General features: G+C 40.8%; 1 protein-coding gene and 1 long non-coding RNA gene across 4 annotated transcripts in view; one reads left to right on the top strand and one right to left on the bottom strand.

Moving 5' to 3' along the window:
• Positions 1–5483: 5483 nt before the first annotated feature.
• LOC122205813 overlaps positions 5484–19774 on the bottom strand; it is a 149889-nt gene continuing 135598 nt past the window's right edge. For 2 of the 3 annotated variants that reach the window (XR_006196274.1, XR_006196276.1), the window contains 2 exons: positions 8678–8941; positions 7020–7839 (listed from right to left, as the gene is read on the bottom strand). This is a non-coding gene — a long non-coding RNA (uncharacterized LOC122205813). Of the gene's footprint in view, positions 6530–7019; positions 7840–8677; positions 8942–19774 lie in introns of those variants that run through there. The other variant, XR_006196275.1, reaches the window with a different exon arrangement.
• KRT40 (keratin 40) lies at positions 6203–11316 on the top strand. Its single transcript, XM_042914390.1, has 7 exons — positions 6203–6649; positions 7357–7439; positions 7704–7860; positions 8712–8873; positions 8953–9078; positions 10425–10645; positions 11170–11316. The coding sequence occupies exons 1-7, from the start codon at positions 6203–6205 to the stop codon at positions 11267–11269; spliced, it is 1296 nt and encodes a 431-aa protein (XP_042770324.1). The 3' UTR covers positions 11270–11316.

Genomic DNA, 19774 nt, shown 5'->3' with positions numbered 1-19774 from the left:
AGAGAGTTGAGCAAGATGAAGAAACAGAGGAATACCTTCCAAATGAAAGAATAAGATAAAACAAAGTGGATTAAAGACTGGAACATAAGATCTGAAACCACAAAACTCCTAGAAGAAGACATAGGCAGTAAGCTCCTGGATATAGGTCTTGACTATGATTTCTTTTAAATCTGATCCCCACAGCAAAAGGAACAAAAGCAAACAAGTGGGACCACATCAAACCAAAAAGCTTCTGCACAGCAAAGGAAATCAGCAACAAAATGAAAGGGCAATCTACTGAATGGGAGACAATATTTACAAATCATATATCTGATAAGGGCAAATGTCCAAAATGTATAAAGAATTCATACAGCTCAATGGCAAAGACACAATCCAATTTAAAAAAAAAACGGGCAGAATATCTGAATAGATATTTTTCCAAAGAAGACATACAAAAGGACAATAGGTACATGAAAAGATGTTTACATCATTAATCATCTGGGAGATGCAAATCAATACCACAATGAGATGCCATCTCACATCAATCAAAATGGCAGGTATCAAAAAGATAAGAAATAACAAGTGGTGGTAAGATGTGGAGAAAAGGGAACCCTCATGCACTTTTGATGAGAATGTAAAATGGTGTAAATTGGAAAACACTGTGGAAGTTCCCCCCAAAAAATTAAAAATAGAACTATCAGCAATTCCACTTCTGTGTATTTGTCTGAAGAAAATGAAAACATCAACTCAAAAAGATATATGCACTCCCATGTTAATTGCAGCGTTATTTACAATAGCCAAGAAATAGAAACAACCTATATATATGGCATATTATTCAGCCATAAGAAAAGAATGAAATCTTCCCATTGTAGTAACATGGATGAACTTCGAGGACATTACGCTAAGTAAAAAAAAATCAGATGGAGAAAGACAAATACCATATGATCTGTCATATGTGGAATCAAAAACAAATAAATAAATAAAACCAAGTTCATAGTTATGGAGAACAGATTCGTTCCCAAAGGTAGGGAGGTGGGAAGTAGAAAAAAATGGGTGAACTGTTTTGTTTTGGTTCTTTAGTTTAAATAAATTGAACTTTAAAAATAAATAAATCGGGGTGCCTGGTGTCTCAGTCAGTTAAGCGTCTGACTCTTGATTTCGGCTCCGGTTGTGATCTCACAGTTGTGAGATCAAGCCCTGTGTTGGATTCCACACTGAGCATGGAGCCTGCTTGGGATTCTCTCTCTCTCTCTCTCTCTCTCTCTCTCTCTCTCTCTCTCTCCCTCTCTCCCCCCTCCCTTTCCCCTGCTGTGTTCTCTCTCTAAAATAAAAAAATTAAATTAAATTAAATTAAATAATAAACCACTTTATAATATAAACAAAAATACTAAGTAAATACATTTTGAAGCTCTACTTCTATTCCATGACACAATGATTCTCCTAAATATTTACCCAAAAGAAATGAAATATATATCCACAAAAATATATATACAAGAATATCTATGGGAGTTTTATTCATGACAGCCCCAAGTAAGAAATACTCCAAATTTTTGTCCAAAGGAGAAAGGACACATTGCAGCATATTCATACAATGAAATACTCCTCAGCAACTTTAAAAAAATAAAATACTGTACTTCTGGTACACGTGACAACAGGGATGAAATAAAAACTATGATGTTGAGCCAAAGAAACCAGATACAAAAAGAATGCACCCTGTGATTTTACTTATGAAACCCACGAATAGTGAATACCAATCTCTGGTAAAAGGAATCAGAGCGTTGTTTCCCTTTGGGAGGTGGGCACTGAGTGAAAAATGACACACGGAAACATTCTGGTATCCTGGAAATGTCAGATATCTTGACTGGGGTGAGGGTTACATAGGTACATGTGTTTGCCAAAACTGCATTTCAATATATATAAATTTCATCTCAACTGAAAAAAATTTGGAGGAACAAAAAGAATAGGTACTTAACAATTATGGAGTTATTGGGGACCAAGATGGATCAGCTGGAGACCTTACACTGCCATTAAATTTTACTACTTTTATAAAGTGAAAGATATGCAGGTTGTTTATGCCTTGACAATTCCATGTAGAAGTGACACGTTACAGGAGTGCCTGGGTGGCTCAGTCGGTTGGGTGTCCGACTTCGGCTCAGGTCATGATCTCACAGTCGGTGAGTTCGAGCCCCGCGTTAGGCTCTGTGCTGACAGCTCAGAGCCTGGAGCCTGCTTCGGATTCTGTGTCTCCCTCTTTCTGCCCCTCCCCTGCTCATGCTCTGTCTCTCTTTGTCTCAAAAATAGATAAAAACATTAAAAAAAAAAAAAAAAAAAAGAAGTGACGGGTTACTATTTTTCCCTACAGCAAGGACTAAGACTCAAAGGAGTTACAGGTCTAGATGAAGACAATACAGCTAGTTAGTAACAACACTGGAACTGGAATAAAATGTAACCATTATGACCACCAGGACATTGCTCTTTGTCCTCTGCTAACCTTCCTTGCCCTTTAGCTTTCAATTCTTTTGTAAGCAATTATGTGTCAAAACAGAAACCTCTACTGAGCCAAAGGCTTATATTTTTAGCAAACATTTACTGAAGGCCTATTATATTATGTCCCAAGTGCTGAGGATAAGAAGAAGACAAATAAGATATACCTATCTTAAAAGAGACATTTTCTGGGGTGCCTGGATGGCTCAGTCAGTTGAGCATCTGACTTCGGCTCAGGTCATGATCTCACGGTGTTCTGTGGGTTCAAGCCCCAGGTTGGGCTTTGTGCTGACAGCTTCGGATTCTCCGTCTCCCTCTCTCTCTATTCCTCCCCCACTAGTGCTTGCTCTCTCTCTCTCTCTCTCTCCCTCTCTCTCTCTCTCTCTCTACAAAATAAAATAAACATTAAAAAATATATATTCAAAAAAGAGACATTTTCCAAAAAGGGAAAAAAGACCAAGAAACATAAAGATACTGAAACCTTTAAAAGGGATGTAACACATGTGACAGTGGAGGTATGTGCAAATGCTGTGGGAAAAGCCCCATCTCAACATGAGGCAGTTGAGTGGCACTTCATCTGTCTTAACATGTGGGTTTGTGGGGGGCGGGGTACAGAAGAACAGTAGACCAAGGAAACACCACCTACAAAGCTTGAAGGAAGGTTGCAGTTTGGGGTTTGTGAGACAAATTATCAGGAAATTAGCCTAGAAGGGCAAATTGGCACCAGAGTGAAAGGGGTCGTATTTGTCAAGGCAGGAAGTTTGGATTTCAGAGGTGGAGACCGACAAAAAAATAGATCTGTATTTTACATCAGCAAGTGTGGCAGCAGTTAAGTGGATGTTCTGAGGTAAGGTCATATTACAAGAAGAAACAATGATGCCATTGTATCATGACCTTTAATGGCATCTGTTTATTTTTCTCTATTCCCAATGTTCCCTTCTTTTGAGGATGATATGCCATAAAAATGAATTCTGGGCAATTTCAATATTCTAAGATGGGAACTAAGGCTATTGATTGTCATACAACAGTATCTAATTAATCAAGCCCCAAATAAATAGTCCTGCATGTTTGTGCTCTCTCTCTCTCTCTCTGTCTCTCTCTCTCTCTGTCTCTCTCTCTCTTTCTCTGTCTCTGTCTCTCTCTCTCTCTCTCTATATATATATATATCCCATAACCAGATATCAACATTTTACAAATAGAAACTAGGTCAATATAAACTTATTTTTACTTGCAGTTACTTTATTTTTTCAAGTTTATTTGAGAGAGAGAGAGACAGAGAGAGAGAGAGAGAGAGAGAGAGAGAGCATGAGCAGGGGAGGGGCAGAGAAAGACGCAGAGAGTGAGAATCCCAAGCAGGTTCTGTGTGGTCAGCACAGAGCCCGATGTGGGGCTCAAACTCATGAACCGTGAAATCATGACCTGAGCTGAAATCAAGAGTTGGACACTTAACCAGCTGAGCCACCCAGGGCACCCCCCTGCAGTTACTTTAAAAGAAAGGCACATTGCTGCATTTTAATTAACTGAAACCAATGACAGACAACCAAGACATGGGTTCTCTTCAAAGACATTTTTCCTTTGACTCATTAGGTTACTGTGGAAATCAGAATTTTCCTTCAGAGATCTGTATTTTTCAAATATGTTTTTGAATCCCTGCTCATGTCCTCTGCAGAACAGCATCATCATGCCATCAGCACTCTAAGAACGTTTAGCATTAAGTGTTGAAATGTAAAGAGAATCCCTAAAATCAAACCCAACTCTGCTCAATGAATAATAAACCCTAACAGTCCATGACCATATCACCTTGAAGGTGTCCCATCTTATCTGATCTCAGAAGCTAAGCAAGGTCGTGACTGGTTAGTACTTCGATGGGAGAATAATATATCCTAAGACACTATTTAAATCCATCTATTTAAGATCTCTTGGTTTGTTTTTGGTTTTGGTCTTTCCATTATCAGCTACCTAGTGTTCACAGTTAGAAAAAAAAATTAAGTTTATTTTGGATCATGAAAATTTTCACTTTGTCAGGATAGTGGGGTTTTTTCCTATAAAAATCTTAACGATTCTGGAGGCAATTTGCTCTGCACACCTTTGAAAATGAAATAAATGCCACAATTACGCCAAGCAAAGTGAAGATTATGCTCCGTAACGGAGATGAAATTCAAGACAGAATCCAAAAAATCTCAAACCCCTATCCATTCGGTATTGCAGCAGGGGTTTCACCCAATGGAACCACTGATCTGGAACTCACATTATAAAATTTTATTCCTCAGTTCCAGTATTTTAAATTTTTATGAAATTGTGACCTTAAAAAATAAGTAAACAAGGGGCGCCTGGGTGGCTCAGTTGGCTAAGTGACTGACTTTGGCTCATGTCATGATCTCGAGACTCATGAGTTGGAGCCCTGTGTTGGGTTCTGTGCTGACAGCTCAGAGCCTGGAACCTGCTTCAGATTCTGTGTCTCCCTCGCTCTCTCTGCCCCTCCCCCACTCATACTCTGTCTCTGTCTCTCAGAAATAAATAAAAGTTAAAAACTAAAAAAAAAAAAAAAAAGGAAATAAGAGAAAACAGATTCCATCTCAGAAGTAAACCTTCTGTAGCTCCCTTGCCCCTATTCTGAAGTGTAACCAATGAGGGTTTAGTTTCCTAAGAGATTAAAAGATTGTAACTTAGAGATTTTATTTCACTCTTATTATAGATACAGGTAAAAAAAAAGTATATCTCTCATCTAAAAATGAGTCATAGGAGGGACACCTGGGTGGCTCAGTCAGTTGGGCGTCCGACTTCGGCTCAGGTTATGATCTCGAGACTCGTGAGTTTGAGCCCCACATCGGGCTCTGTTGACAGCTCAGAGCCTAGAGTCTGCTTCCAATTCTGTGTCTCCTTCCCTCTCCCCCTCCCCCACTCACATTCTGTCTCTCTCTCTCAAAAATAAATATTTAAAAATTTTTTTAAATAAATAAAAATTAGGCATAGGAAATGTGGAGAAAGCAAGGAAATTTCCAGAAATCATAGATCACAACTCCAGATCTTCATAACCAATTTGTCTTTTGGCCTGGAGGGCACAGATCGTACCCATCTGTTACATAAAGTGACTTTTCAATGTGTACACAGGTAGACATGGTTCACACACACACACACACACACACACACTTTAAACCCAGTACACACCTCACCCCTCCACCATCTGAGCACAGCAAGGCCATAAAAAGCGTTGAAAAGACTGCTAACTACAGGGAACATTTTTATGATGGTGGCACAAACAAATAAATGGCATTTAATGAGATGTAATATGAATTTTAAGAGGATACATAAACAATTTCCAGTGCCCAGGATCAAAATGTGTGGGAATATTGTTTTCGTTATTTGTAATGAGTTGTACCTATAATTACCGAGGGGCCACATTTTCTCCATCTTTCCAAAGTCTGCCAAATGGACAGCGCTTCCTAAGAAGATTTTATTCTGGACCAAGCATTTTATCCTATTGGCATATGGAAACAGTGTCCTTTTTTAGTAACCTGAAGTTATGCCTCTTTTATGAAGCATAAAACTCTTCCTCAGCAAACAAACAACCCTGATGAGTGTTCATATGACAACTGCCACCAACAGTGATAAAGAAAACATCCGGTCTGTTCCATAAATACCCATTTGGGGGACTGTATAAAAGTCTCAGGAGGGAAGGAGACCTCGGCAGCCAGTCAGCCGGAGTTTTGCAACTAGTCTCGGTTCTTCGCTCGATAGGATGACTTCGGACTGCTCCCCTACGTGCTGCTCCTCTGAATCCTGTGCCACAGCTTCCGACTGTGTGTTCGCTTCACCCTGTTCCATGGAAACCACTCACCTCCCCAGCGCCCAAGCCACCTCCAGAGGTCAGACCCCTAGCTTCCTTTCTGGGTCTCGCTTGGCAACCGGCTGTGTCACACCGTGCTACTTGGCTGGGAATGGTCACATTCCGTGCTTGGTAGGGAGCGGTGCTTGGTGTGAGGATGGGATGTTCAACAGCAACGAGAAGGAGACGATGCAGTTCCTGAACGACAGACTCGCCAACTACCTGGAGAAGGTGCGAGGCCTGGAGGAGATGAACGCGGAGCTGGAGTGCAGGATCCGAGAACAGTGTGAAGGGGAGGTCCCCCTGGTGTGCCCCGATTACCAGTCTTACTTCGACACCATTGAAGATCTCCAGCAAAAGGTCTGGTGTCTCATTGCCCTAATGTTCCACCCTTCCAATCTGGGATTCGCTCCATCTTTATACTAAAAGAGGCTGTTCTATGGAAGTCCCCCCAGGGAAAGGGGACTTTTCAGGAGGTAATGTGACCCAGAGGAAAGGGTGGTGGGCCGAAATCAGGAAACGTCAGCATTAGCCCTGGGGATGCCAGTAATCCCTGACGGCCATAATAAGCTCTCTCATGTCCAGACTTTTACCTTCATCGTCCAGAGAGTAAGGAAAAACTGTGTTACACCCAAAGTTAATTCTGTATGCAACACTGGATGTTTATATTTATATTTTAACATAGATATTGAAATGTCATCATTTTAATCACATAATTTCACCCTAGGAATCATTTTCTTACAGATGAATTTTTATTTTCATGGAGTGGGGATAGAGTCATAATACAAACCACTTATGGAGAAAAATCAGAGTTCAACTGTCAAGGAATATTGCAAAATGTCTTAGGCCATTGAAAAACTAACCTTTTTTATCTATTTCTTTTATAAATTGGTCCTGCTTGTCTCTTCATGAAGTGACATGGCTAATAAGAGAAGTAGGCTGAAAGCTATTTTATACTTTCTTATAAAGACTTTTAAAAGATAAATAATGGCATAGTTGTTAAATGAATAGATATTTAGGTTTCTTTCAAAGGGCCATCTATTACATATAACGACCTTCCTTCCCAGATCTTGTGCACAAAGGCAGAGAATTCTAGACTTGCTGTTCAGCTTGACAACTGCAAACTGGCTGCCGATGACTTTAGGTCAAAGTAAGTTGAATGAACTTGAGAGTAACTTATGACTGCCTCTCTCTCACTCTCTCTCTCGCTCTCTCTGTCTCTCACACACACACATGTGCGTGTGCACACACCACAAATATTCTCTCTATAAGCTTTTTTAAAGCTAAGAATGCTCACAAAACTCACATTTATTATTTGGGATGTGGCTTCCTTGAGTCCTCTTGTCACCCCCCAGCATCCCCAGCACTGTCTCCAGCCAAGTAAGCATTGGCTGTATCTCTTTTGCCGTGAAAGGTACGAGTCTGAACTGTCTCTTCGCCAGCTGCTGGAGACGGACATTGGTGGCCTGCGTGGGATCCTGGGTGAGTTGACTCTGTGCAAAGCTGATCTGGAGGCCCACGTGGAGTCTCTGAAGGACGATCTCCTTTGCCTTAAGAAAAACCACGAAGAGGTGAGGAAAGTGGCAAAAATGCTGAACAAATGTAGAAGGGACAAAGTCAGACTGATACAGTCCGTGCTGTGTACCTAAATCGAACTTGGGCAGATACCGCTCATGCTGGAACAAAAGTACTCAGGGCACTAATGCTGTTGGGCCTGATCATGGCAGCATGTCATGTCTCTGGATGTACATGTGAAATGGCCCTGGCCAGTGCCACATGGATGAACCAAACTGGCCACCTGTCATTGCTGTCTGGAGGGGGTAACTCCCACAAACAGCCTTCCTTGGAGGATTTATGGCTCACCTAACTCTAACCTATAAGGTTTGAAAATCTGGATTATCGATAAACACAGGGTGTGAAGGCCATTTCAAAAAGGGGATAACATCTTATGCAATATTTGGGCCAAATTTTTAAAATATTCTGTACCTATAAACTTTTTAAAATCATAAAATATGAAGTATCTGATTATCTCACATCAATGAGGCTAAAAGGTGAAAAGCTGAAAGATGTAATATAGTATATTTCCCCTTTGAGCATTGGTTGATGATAATAATAGCATTTATTGAGACCTTCCTATGTGCCAAGGGCTTTCATAAGTGCTTTCTATAAACATTAACTTGTATCTCTCACAATAAGTCTCTGGGAAAGGTAAAATTATTATACCCATTTGCAGATGCAGACACTGAGCTACGAAAAGAGATTGCAACCCAAGCAACTGAATCTAAATCCCTCTAGATTTTTTACACTTTTACTCACTTATCCCCCAAAACAGAAATACGACGCCCTTGGGATGTCAAAGTGAATCCCCCTCCCCCCCCCCCCACCCACCCTGTCACACTCTTGACTCCATTCCCCCATTCAGGAGGTCAACTTGCTTCGCGGACAGCTGGGTGACCGACTCAGCGTGGAGCTGGACACTGCCCCCACCGTCGACCTCAACAGGGTCCTGGATGAGATGCGCTGTCAGTATGAAACGGTGCTCGCCAACAACCGCAGAGACGTGGAAGAATGGTTCGCTGTTCAGGTCAGTTCCTGGAGCAGGAAGGTGACAGGCTTCCAGATGTCTGTCTTACTTGGGTCCTCTGATCACACCTGTGTTTCAGACAGAGGAGCTGAATCAGCAGCAGCTGTGCAGCACGGAGCAGCTGCAGGACTGCCAGACAGAGATCCTGGAACTGAAACGCACAGCCAACGCTCTGGAAATTGAGCTCCAAGCACAGCAAAGCCTGGTATGCCACTCACATACTGAGGAGTCAGGCCCCGAGATGCCATCCCCTCTTCCAAACCCTGAGGAGAGAGCCCCACAGTTCATGTGGCAGAAAGTCTCCATTTCCAACGTGCAAGGAGTATATTTCCTTGCCTTTCCTAAATACCGCTGTTTACCGAGCTAGAGGCAGAAGCGATAGGTCAACAGCTTGTACTGTCCCAACGGGATGCCCTGACCGTCCCTTCTGGGCTTGAGTGTGATCCTGCAGCACCTTCCAGAGACAGGGAGAGAGGGGAAGAGCAGGAGCAGAATGAGAACAGAACCTCTGAGCCAAAGGCACTCGAGCATTCCAGTGGGTTTTGAAGCTCTTTTTTTTTTTAATCTTTTTTTAATGTTTATTTATTTCTGAGACAGAGAGAGACAGAGAACGAGTGGGGGAGGGGCAGAGAGAGAGGGAGACACAGAATCGGAAGCAGGCTCCAGGCTCTGAGCTGTCAGCACAGAGCCCGATGTGGGGCTCGAATTCACAAACCGTGAGATTGTGACCTGAGCCGAAGTCGGTCACTCAACCGACTGAGCCACCCAGGCGCCCCTGAAGCTCTTTTGATTCGGGCCAGGTTTCCAAGCTCACCATCATAGAAAACAATGGTATTCAAACTCTGCATTCTACCACTATCCTAAACTTTCCCAGGATCCACATCTCAACTGGACCCTTCACTGAACCCCTCCCCCCGACCCCCACCAAGCAACGAGGATACCGTGCACTGAAGATAACACTAGCCAGTTCCAGTCAAACACCCCTGTCCATGCCACGTTAGGCCCTATGGAGACTAGGTGAATGACAGCTGTGCATTCATCTTGCGAGAGCCTTACTTTATGGGATAAATCCCTTTACTAAGCCCGTTATACAGATGAGGAAGACTGAGATTCAGATTAAGTTGCAGGGATCATGCGGTTTTTAAGAGGCAAAAGTGGAAGCTGGATCCAGCTGGTTCAACCCCAGAGCCTCTTAACTCTCACTGTATGGCTCCTCCTGCCTCAAGTCGATACCCAACTTCAGTATACTGAAGGTTGCAGCGGGCTTGGTGGTGTTAGTAATAACTCTTACCTAGCTTTTAAAGTTGTTTTTTTTTTTCAGGAACTCTTCAAAATCCTTTACACATATCACTCATTTAATCCTCACAACCCTCCTAGGAGATAGGTACTTTGCATTGCCCACTTGTTATAGAATAAAACTAAGGCTCAGAGAAGCTAAGTAATTTTCAGAATGTCACTAGGCTACACTAGGGTAGAGCAAGGCTTTGGAAACAGGCACTCTGATCCCAGGGATTATGTTATACAGCCCTCCTGAGGACACTTCTTCTGCAGACAGAATCTCTGGAATGCACTGTGGCGGAGACTGAGGACCAGTACAGCGCGCAGCTGGCCCAGATGCAGTGCCTGATCGATAACGTGGAGAACCAGCTGGCGGAGATCCGGGCTGACCTGGAGCGGCAGAACCAGGAGTACGAGGTGTTGCTGGACACAAAGGCCCGGCTGGAGGGCGAGATCGACACGTACCGGGGTCTCCTTGAGAGTGAGGACAGCAGGCAAGTTCCACACGTGTATTCTCAAAATCCCCCAAGTCACAAAGAGGCTCTTGTAGGAGAATCCTGTTTCCCCAAGATCTGTCCAAGGTCAAACCTCTCTAATGTGTTAAAGGATCTCCTTATAAGAGTAAAAAACAAACAAACAAAAAAAAAAAAAACAAAAAAACAACCATGACTGAGGCTAATCACACGATATTAGAAGTGTTCACAAAGTATTCTAAGTTCTAAAGCAGAATTAAGTATCACACATAAAATTCCATGCTGGAGATCTCCCTTGGCTCCTGCCTCCCACCAAATGCATAAGAGGACATTTGCAAAGTGAAGTAAATACATATGGTTGTATTGAGCTGGCACCGCTGCAATGGGCATGAAGCGACAATGCTGGGTCCAGGCATAAAATAGGCTTAAGTCAAATGTTATTCTGCAAAGAGCGTTCAAAGAGTGGCAGATTTGGGCACGATCTTTTCTGAGTTGAAATGTTATCCGGCTTTCCCCTGTTGAACTTAGTTCAAATTTCTCCACAGGCTTCCCTGTCACCCATGTTCTACCACAAGCACGTCAGACAACACTTGTGAGCCATACTCCACGTATGTGATATGCACGCTCGAAAACTGCTGTGTGTGAATGCTAAACCCCCAGCGCGGCGGATGGAGGCTTCAAAGCCAGCAGTGTCCTGGAAAGGAGATGGGGGCTTCAGTCAGAGACATCCAAACTTGAAAGTCAAGAAGGGTTTTCCATCCTGGGGAGCCTGGGTGGCTCAGTCGGTTGAGTGTCCCACTCTTGGTTTTGGCTCAGGTCATGATCCCAGGGTCGTGGGATTGAGCCCAAGTCAATCTCTCTGCACTGAGCGTGGAGCCTGCTTGAGATTCTCTCTCTCTCCCTCTGCCCCTCTTCCCCTCTTGCTAATACTCTCTCTCTCTCTCTCTCTCTCTCTCAAATAAAATTTTAAAAAAGGGTTTCTATCCTGAACTTGTCCTCTAAACATCCTCAGTACATTTCTGCTTTATCATTTCCTCTCCTGCCAGCTTATTTGTGATATTCTAGGAGTCTATAAAGCTTTCTTGCTAATCTCCAAATAAAATGTGTTTCATTTTTTTTAGCATGGTAAATATAAACTTTGTGGCTTATTACTGCACATGTAATAACCATGTGATGCCAAGGTAATTGCCTAAACCCATGCCGACAGTTTGATTTTGCACAAACCAAAGCTGAAAATAGTTTTTTAACTCCTCAAATACAAACAGATTAACTAATCAATGCAAAATGTCATATATCTTGGAAGACAGTTGGAAATTTAGGAATAAATTTTATTTTATTTGTAATTACAAAAGTTGAAGATTCCATTTTTTTTTTTCAATTTGGCACACAAAAGGGGAAAAAAATCAGTTATAATTCCACACCCGAAATATCCATTCTCAGTATTTTGGGAACTTACAGTTTTCTTTCTTACAATAGGTTTTTCCATATAGTGGTAATCATATTTACATATGCACATAGTTGAGTAACGTATTTTTTTACTATGTCATGTAAGCATTTTCAATCCTAATAAACATATAAGATTGTCTTGTGACCATTATGTTAGCAGCTGCATAAAATACCATAAGGTACATAGGTCTGTTATTGAACACTGGGGTATAAGAATAATTATTCACAGGGGTGCCTGGGTGGCTCAGTCGGTGGAGCGTCCGACTTCGGCTCAGGTCATGATCTCACTGTTCATGAGTTCGAGCCCCGCGTCAGGCTCTGTGCTGACAGCTCAGATCCTGGAGCCTGCTTCGGATTCTGTGTCTCCCTTTCTTTCTGCTCCTCCCCTTCTTGCACTCTGTCTCTCTCTCTCTCAAAAATAAATAAACATTAAAATTAAAAAAAAAAAAGAAGAATTATTCACATACATTTAAAAAGCAAAACAGAGGGGCGCCCGGATGGCTCAGTACAGCTCAGAGCCTAGAGCCTGCTTCAGATTCTGTGTCTCCTTCTCTTCCTGCCCCTACCCCACTTGCGCGTGCTCTCTCTCTCTCTCTCTCTCTCTCTCTCTCAAAGATAAATAAACATTAAAAAAATTTTTTTAGTAAATAAATAAAAAAGCAAAACAGAGAACTCCACTTCCAGAAGATGAAATAGATGTACATTTCCTTGTTCCTCTTCCTAAGTTTGGCTAAAAACCCTAGAAATTACACATAAAACAAATACAGCATGAAGGAGATCTTTATGGTGCATATCTTGAGTTGTGTATCATGAATGCTGAGGTAGTTACATGAATCTACATATGTGAAAGAAATATACACATCATATACACACACATACATTGTGTATATATATATATACATATACATATATCATACACACACACATACATTGTGTATATGTATATGTATATGTATATATATATACACATTGTATCCATGTCATATATATATATATATATATATATATATATATATATATATATACATACACACACATTGTATCCATGTCAACTTCTTGACTTTACAATTGCTGAGAAAGATATAACCACTATAACCACAGGAGAAAGCTAGATACATGGGACCTCTCTGCACCATCTTTGCAACTTCCTATGGGTCTGTAATTGTTTCAAAATGCAAATGTTCTTTTAAAAAACACATAGTAGCTTTTAACCCAGAAGTTTCCACCGTATCAATCTCTGCCATCCACCCAACCTCAGACTTTCCCACGGTTTCTTCTCTGCCTTGGTCAAGATTATGGCAAAGCAAATATTCAGCATCTGTAATAATTCCCAATGAGCTATATCCAATTTTCTCTCAGAAAAATGCACGTGACTACCTTCTCTCGATCTATAACATTTTGTATGGATTCACTAATCTATTTTTATTTTCTGAGTTAAAAATATTTCCAGTTTGGCTTAATGCAAAATCAAAGTGGAACTGAAGTAGGAAAATATCCTTAAGATAGAATAACCGCTTTGGGGACTCTCATGTTACTTTTAGCCTTTCATAACTGTTTTTAGTTTTGGCATAGTATTGCACTAAATATTATGTTAAAGACATAGGCTAATTCTAGATCTGACCTCTTCTTGGGTTAGCCTGCCTGTTCTAAATGGTGTTAGGGTGGGAGGACTCCAGCTTCTTTTTTTTTTTTTTTTTTTTTTTTTTTACCATAGTACACTTTCACTGGCCAAATGGTCTTTCCTTTCTACTTCCCAACAATGATAAAAACTTCTAAAATCCTAGGGGCATTAAATTATGTCTACTTTGCAGTAGTGTAATAGATTTATATTTGCATGGCAAAAAATATATGTTTAAATCTGGTTATTGGAAAAGTATAGACCAAAATTATCATTGATACAAATCTGGATCACTGTGCGCTCTATAGTTAACCAAACACCCCACAACAAAGTAATTGCTAATGATGATGATAAATAGACACATTAAGAGTGAATTATGCACAAAGAGCAAAGATTTCCATCACTGAAAACTGTGACATCCCAAAACAGCCCTCAGAAGCCTTCCTCTAGGGGCACCTCAGTGGCTCAGTCTGTTAAGCATCTGACTCCTGGTTTCAGTTCAGGTCATAACATAATCTCATGGTTTCATGAGTTTGAGCCCGGAGGCAGGCTCTGCGCTGACAGCGCAGAGCCTGCTTGGGATTCTCGGTCTCCCTCCCTCCCTGCCCCTCCCCCACTCATGCTGTCTCTGTGTCTCTCAGGATAAATGAACTTAAAAAAAAGCCTTCCTCCAAACTGTAGGAATTCCATCTTTTTCCATGTGGGCATATGCAGTAGGCATTCCCCTGGGTTGTCAAACACTGAAAAATGGCCACTGTACTTTTGGATAAAACAGTAAGGCCTTTCTCGGTAAAATCTAGTAGAATCCTAATTTTAGTTAATAATGCAACATCTTCATAGCTTTAATAATGCACTAAATAAGATGCCTGTATTTTTAGCACCTAGTGTTGCATAAAAAGTAAAATCTAAAATATAACGTATCATGGGGTGCCTGGGTGGCTCAGTCGGTTAAGCGTCTGACTTCAGCTCAGGTTATGATCTCGTTTGTGAGCTTGAGCCCCGAATCGTGCTCTGTGCTGACAGCTCAGAGCCTGGAGTCTGTTTCAAATTCTGTGTCTCCCTCTCTCTCTGCCCCTCCCCCATTCATGTACTGTCTTTCTCTCTCTCTCAAAAATAAACATTAAAAAATATTTTTTAAATAATAAAAATATAAAATAAAATATAATGCATCAGTCATCTGTAAGAACCAGCACAAAACTTTGCATTCTAGGTTCTGAGTACAGCCCACCATGAGGACACTCAGGCAAAACAATGGCCTCAAAATTTGCCTGCTCTAAATGCAAGAAGCATTCATGACTTGAGGACACAGGCTCCTCATTGTATCTATTTAGTATTTACAATTCATGGGTTCCTTGCTGGCCCCACAGAGGCCATATTCCCTCCCTATATCTCAGCTACTTATCTCAGGCTGGACCTAAAGCCCACCCTTCCTCTCCCCTGCACTGCCCCTTTCCCAGAAGGCTCCAGCCAGGACAATGCTGTGAAGGGAACTCCTCTCTATCACTCTCAGACTTGCTCTTCCAGCATCTGGAACATGCTGCCTCCCCGGTCTCTTGAACTAAAGATTAAAGCCCTGGTTACACCTTTCCTAACTGCAAGGGGACAGGAAAGAGTAAGCTTCCCATGTGCCCCCAAGGAGAGGAGAATCAAATATGGGTGAGCCCTGGATTCTCTCCCAGAGCAGCCTTGAAACACCTAGATGGAGAAAAATGGAGGGAACCTCAACAATAAATACGCCCTGGAGAAACAAAGCAAGGAGAGCTTGGAGCATGGCAAGGAATACAGTTTGGTTAGAGTGTATGCAGGGGGTACGGGAGTCATGGGATGTGAAGTACAGTCAGCTGGATCAAGACTATGGTAAGTCTTGATTGCCTGGCAATGAAGAATTTGTACTTTGCTCTTAGGAAGCGCTGGGTATTTCTGCACCGGAAAATGGTGTTATGTTAAGGCAGACAAAGAGGGTCTTCAAGATAGGCTACGTCATATCATGCTTATAGGTTAGCCAGATTTCGCAAAGTCAACAAATGAGCTGGTGGTAGCAAAATGATGGTAACAGATAGATACCCACTGCTGTCTCAAAAAAATGGGTAATGAAGGAAAGACACTGCCTTCAAAGCCAAAGTGGCTACATAGCTAGGAGTTAGACAATATTAAGATCTGTAACAAACATGCTTACAGGGAAAGGTAAATTGGTCAAGTAGTAAAGAAGATGTGCAAGATGCAAGAAAAGGGTACATAATTGATGAAATGTGGTCCTGAAGGAAACAAAGAGAAATCAGCTCCAGAGCACAAATAAAGCAGTCAGCCATGTAACGAAGGAAAATCACTGCTTGAGATACACAAGAAGAGAAGTGATAAGATGGAGAAAAGAGTACAAAAACAAAGATATAACAAAAATAGTTGTCTAACTCTTTTTTTAAAAAAAATTAATGTTTATTTATCTATCTTGAGAGAGAGAGAGAGAGAGCATGTGCGAACAGGGGAGGGGCAAAGAGAGAGGGAGGGAGAGAAAGAATCCCAAACAAGCTCTGGGCTGCCCGTGAAGAGCCCGACTGGGGGCTCGAACTCACAAACGGTGAGATTATGACCTGAGCCGAAATCAAGAGTCAACGCTTAGCCGACTGAGCCACCCAGGTGCCCCATGTCAAACTCTTCTTCTGATTCTGAAAGTGATACAGCCAATTTGTGGGATGTGTACAAACACATAAAGAAGAAAATAACTCTCATCAATAATTATAAAATGCAAAGAAGTCCACTCTTAACATTTAGATATCTTTCCTTCCAGTCCTTTTTACATGTTTTTTAAAATTATTACTATTTCAAATGCTGCTATTTTGTGAAGCAAAATTTGTCCATTTTTTTGTGGTTTCTTTATTTTGAGTCACCGTTATAAAGGCCCTCCTCCACTCTTCATTTGTAAAAGAATTCTCTTATGCTTTCTCTTAGCACATTTATGACTTCCATTTTTCACAAGTGAAATTACAAATGACCCATTTGTAATTCAAGTACATGAATAAAGTAGAAAGCATTCATAGAGCTACACAGCTCTATCAAATCTTAACTTTCTATGTTAACCACACTTCACTGGGATTTCATTTTCATACAAGAAAACGTATCAATGGTGGAAAGCATGTAGTTCCATGAAACTTGAAAACCATACACAGTCATGTAATCATCCAGATCGAGACATAGACTAGAACATCGAGATGTGAAATATCGACCTTGAGAGTTCCTTCATGCTCCTTCCCAGTCAGCTCACCTCCCTCATGAGGAGACAACCACTATTCTGATACCTGACACTGTAGAAGAGTTTGGCCTGTTCTTAAAGTTAATATAAATGTAATCATACTGTTTGTGCCCTTTTGTGCCTAAATTCTTCAGGTTGATACATATATTTTTAATGTTTATTATTTTTGAGAGAGAGAGAGCGCAGAAGAGAGAGAGAGAGAGAGAGAGAGAGAGAGAGAGAGAGAACGAGTGGGGGAGGGGCAGAGAGAGAGGGAGACACAGAATCTGAAGCACGCTCCCTGCTGACAGCTCAGAGCCTGACACGGGGCTCAAACCCATGAACCACGAGATCATGACCTGAGCTGAAGTCAGACACTTAACCAACTGAGCCACCCAGACGACCCAGGTTGACATGTTTTTGAAGTTCATCCATGTCATTGTGAATACCAATAGTTCATTCTTTTTGTTGTCAAGTTACTAACCTATTCTATGAATATACCACAGTCTGTTGATCCATTGTGTTGTTTGTGAACATTTGGCTTGTTTCCATTTTGGTGCCATTAAGAATAAAACTGCTAGAAGCATTTTTATGCAAGTCTTTTTGTGTACATATGCACTCATTTCTCTCGGGCATAGAACTAGTCATGATACTGCTGTGTCAAAAGGAAGGTCCTTTATATCCCAAGTGGATATTTTCACCCAGCCAGTGGCTTGCCCTTTCTCTTTCTTAGTGGTATATTTTGGTCAGTAAAAGACTTTAACTATGATGAAGTCAAATTCATTGTTTTATGTTTAGTGCTCTCCACGTGCTAGAAGTCTTTGTCTGAACAAGGTTATGAAGATCTTCTTCCATGTTGCCTTCTAAAAGTTCCATACCTGTAACCTTCACATTTAATTATTTAATCCATCTTGAATTAATTTTTATATAGAGTGTGAGGTAAAGCTCAAGATGTATCGATCTCTGCTGTATGCAATTATCTAATTGATCGGCAACATTTATTGAAAAGGCTATCCTTTTCTCATGGACTTACTTCGGAAACATTGTCAAAAATCAAGTGACCATATGTATGTGAGACTATTTCTAGAATCTTTATTCTATTTCACTGATCCACTTGCCAACCCTTATGCCAATATCACACTGTCTGATTACAGTAGCAGTATAGTAACTTGTATGAATTTATACTCACACCAGCAATAAATGAGAGGCTGTATACAGTACATTTGTTACCAAACTGTGATTTTTTCTTTCAGTATGATAGGGAGAAAGATAAAATAAAATCTCAGTGTAGTTTAAATTTACATTTCTTCTTTATGAGTGACATTGAGCATTTTTTCTAAGGTTCTTTGTAAATTAAGTGCCTGTTGTATTTTCTTTCTGGTCACTGTCTATGGCGTTATTGCAAATATACCTTCCCAGTTTGTCATCTGTCTTCCAATTTTATAGGTTGTGTTTTGTACCAATGTAAAAGTTATCTGATGTTGTCAGATTTATAAGTTTTTATGGTTTCTTTATTTCGGTCATTATTAGAAAGGCCTTCTGTCTTCAACTTTATAAAAAGAATTCTCATATTTTTAGCACAATTATGATTTCATTTTTCACATTTGAATCTTTGATCAATTTGCAATATGTCTTACTAGGAAGGATGAGTCATTATCCCAACATTTCCTGCCCTGCCTTCTACCTCAAGTGATACAGAATTGTCCCCAAACTACATATGATAGTCTATCTTTCCCCCACTAGTTTTAAATGTCACATTTATCATACACTAAATTCCAGTCTGTTTGGAAGTCTATTTTAGACCTCTTATTCTATTCTATTGATCTGTCTGACTATTCATGCATCAATACTATAGTATTTTGATTAGTGAGTCTTTAAAATAGGAAGAACTAGTCTCTCTGGGGCTTCCTCTTATAGAAGTTTCCTGGCTATTCAAATTTGATTAACTTTTCTCATAAAACTTCAGAATTATCTTGCCTGGTTAAAAAAAATCACATTTTTGAGATTGGGAGGATCTCAATAAGTTTAGTGGGATCTAAGTTAAATTAATGTGGAGATAATTGACATTTTTATAGTGATGGATATAGTATTTCAGTCCAAGAACATGATTTTTCTTTCCATTTATTCTAGTTTTCTGTCCTTCAATGTATTTTAATATTTTATTCATGTAGTCTACCTTTCTAACTAAATTTATTCCTGTGAGTTTTATATTTGGTGGCACTATTGTAAATTAATGTTTTTTCCTTACCTTATGTGATATGCAGAATAATGCGGCCCCAAAGATGTTCATATCCTAACCCTCAACTCTTGAATATGTTAGGCTACATGACAAAGGGGAAGTAAGGCCACTAAGCAGCTGACCTTAAAATAGGAAGATTATCCTAGATGATATGAGTGGGCCCAATATAATCACAAGGGCCTTAAGGGTGGAAGAGGGAAGCAGAAGAGTCAGTGTCAGAGTGACGCCGCATGAGAAAGACTCCCCACTGCTGGCTTTGAAGACAGAAAGAGACCAGGAGCTAAGGAGCCTGTGCAGCCTCTAGAAGCTAGAAAAGGCAAGATAATTGTTCCCTCCTAGAGCCTCCATAAAGGAACAGGAACAAATAAGTTTCTTTCTTTTTTTAAATTTTTATTTGAGAGAGAGAGAGAGCATGAGCAGGAGAGAGGGGAAAGAGGAGGACAGAGAGAGAGAGAGAGAGGGAGAGAGAGAGAGAGGGAGAGAGAAAGAAAATCCTAACCCTGATGCAGGGCTCAATCCCACGACTCTGGGATCATCACCTGAGCCTAAATCAAGAGAGTTGGACGCTCAACCAAATGAGCCACCTAGGCACCCCAAAAATAACTTTCTTAAGAAAACACT

The sequence above is a fragment of the Panthera leo genome, chromosome E1 (genome assembly GCF_018350215.1).
Source record: "Panthera leo isolate Ple1 chromosome E1, P.leo_Ple1_pat1.1, whole genome shotgun sequence".
Lineage (NCBI taxonomy): Eukaryota > Metazoa > Chordata > Mammalia > Carnivora > Felidae > Panthera > Panthera leo.
Note: the sequence above shows the minus strand (reverse complement) of the source record. Positions and strands in the feature narration are given on the sequence as shown.

Excerpts from the sequence above, each read along its gene's own strand:
- KRT40 (XM_042914390.1), top strand. The coding sequence starts at position 6,203 with ATGACTTCGGACTGCTCCCCTACGTGCTGCTCCTCTGAATCCTGTGCC. Across the intron at positions 7,861-8,711 it reads TTAAGAAAAACCACGAAGAG|GAGGTCAACTTGCTTCGCGG; the intron begins GTGAGGAAAGTG and ends TCCCCCATTCAG. Across the intron at positions 8,874-8,952 it reads AAGAATGGTTCGCTGTTCAG|ACAGAGGAGCTGAATCAGCA; the intron begins GTCAGTTCCTGG and ends CCTGTGTTTCAG.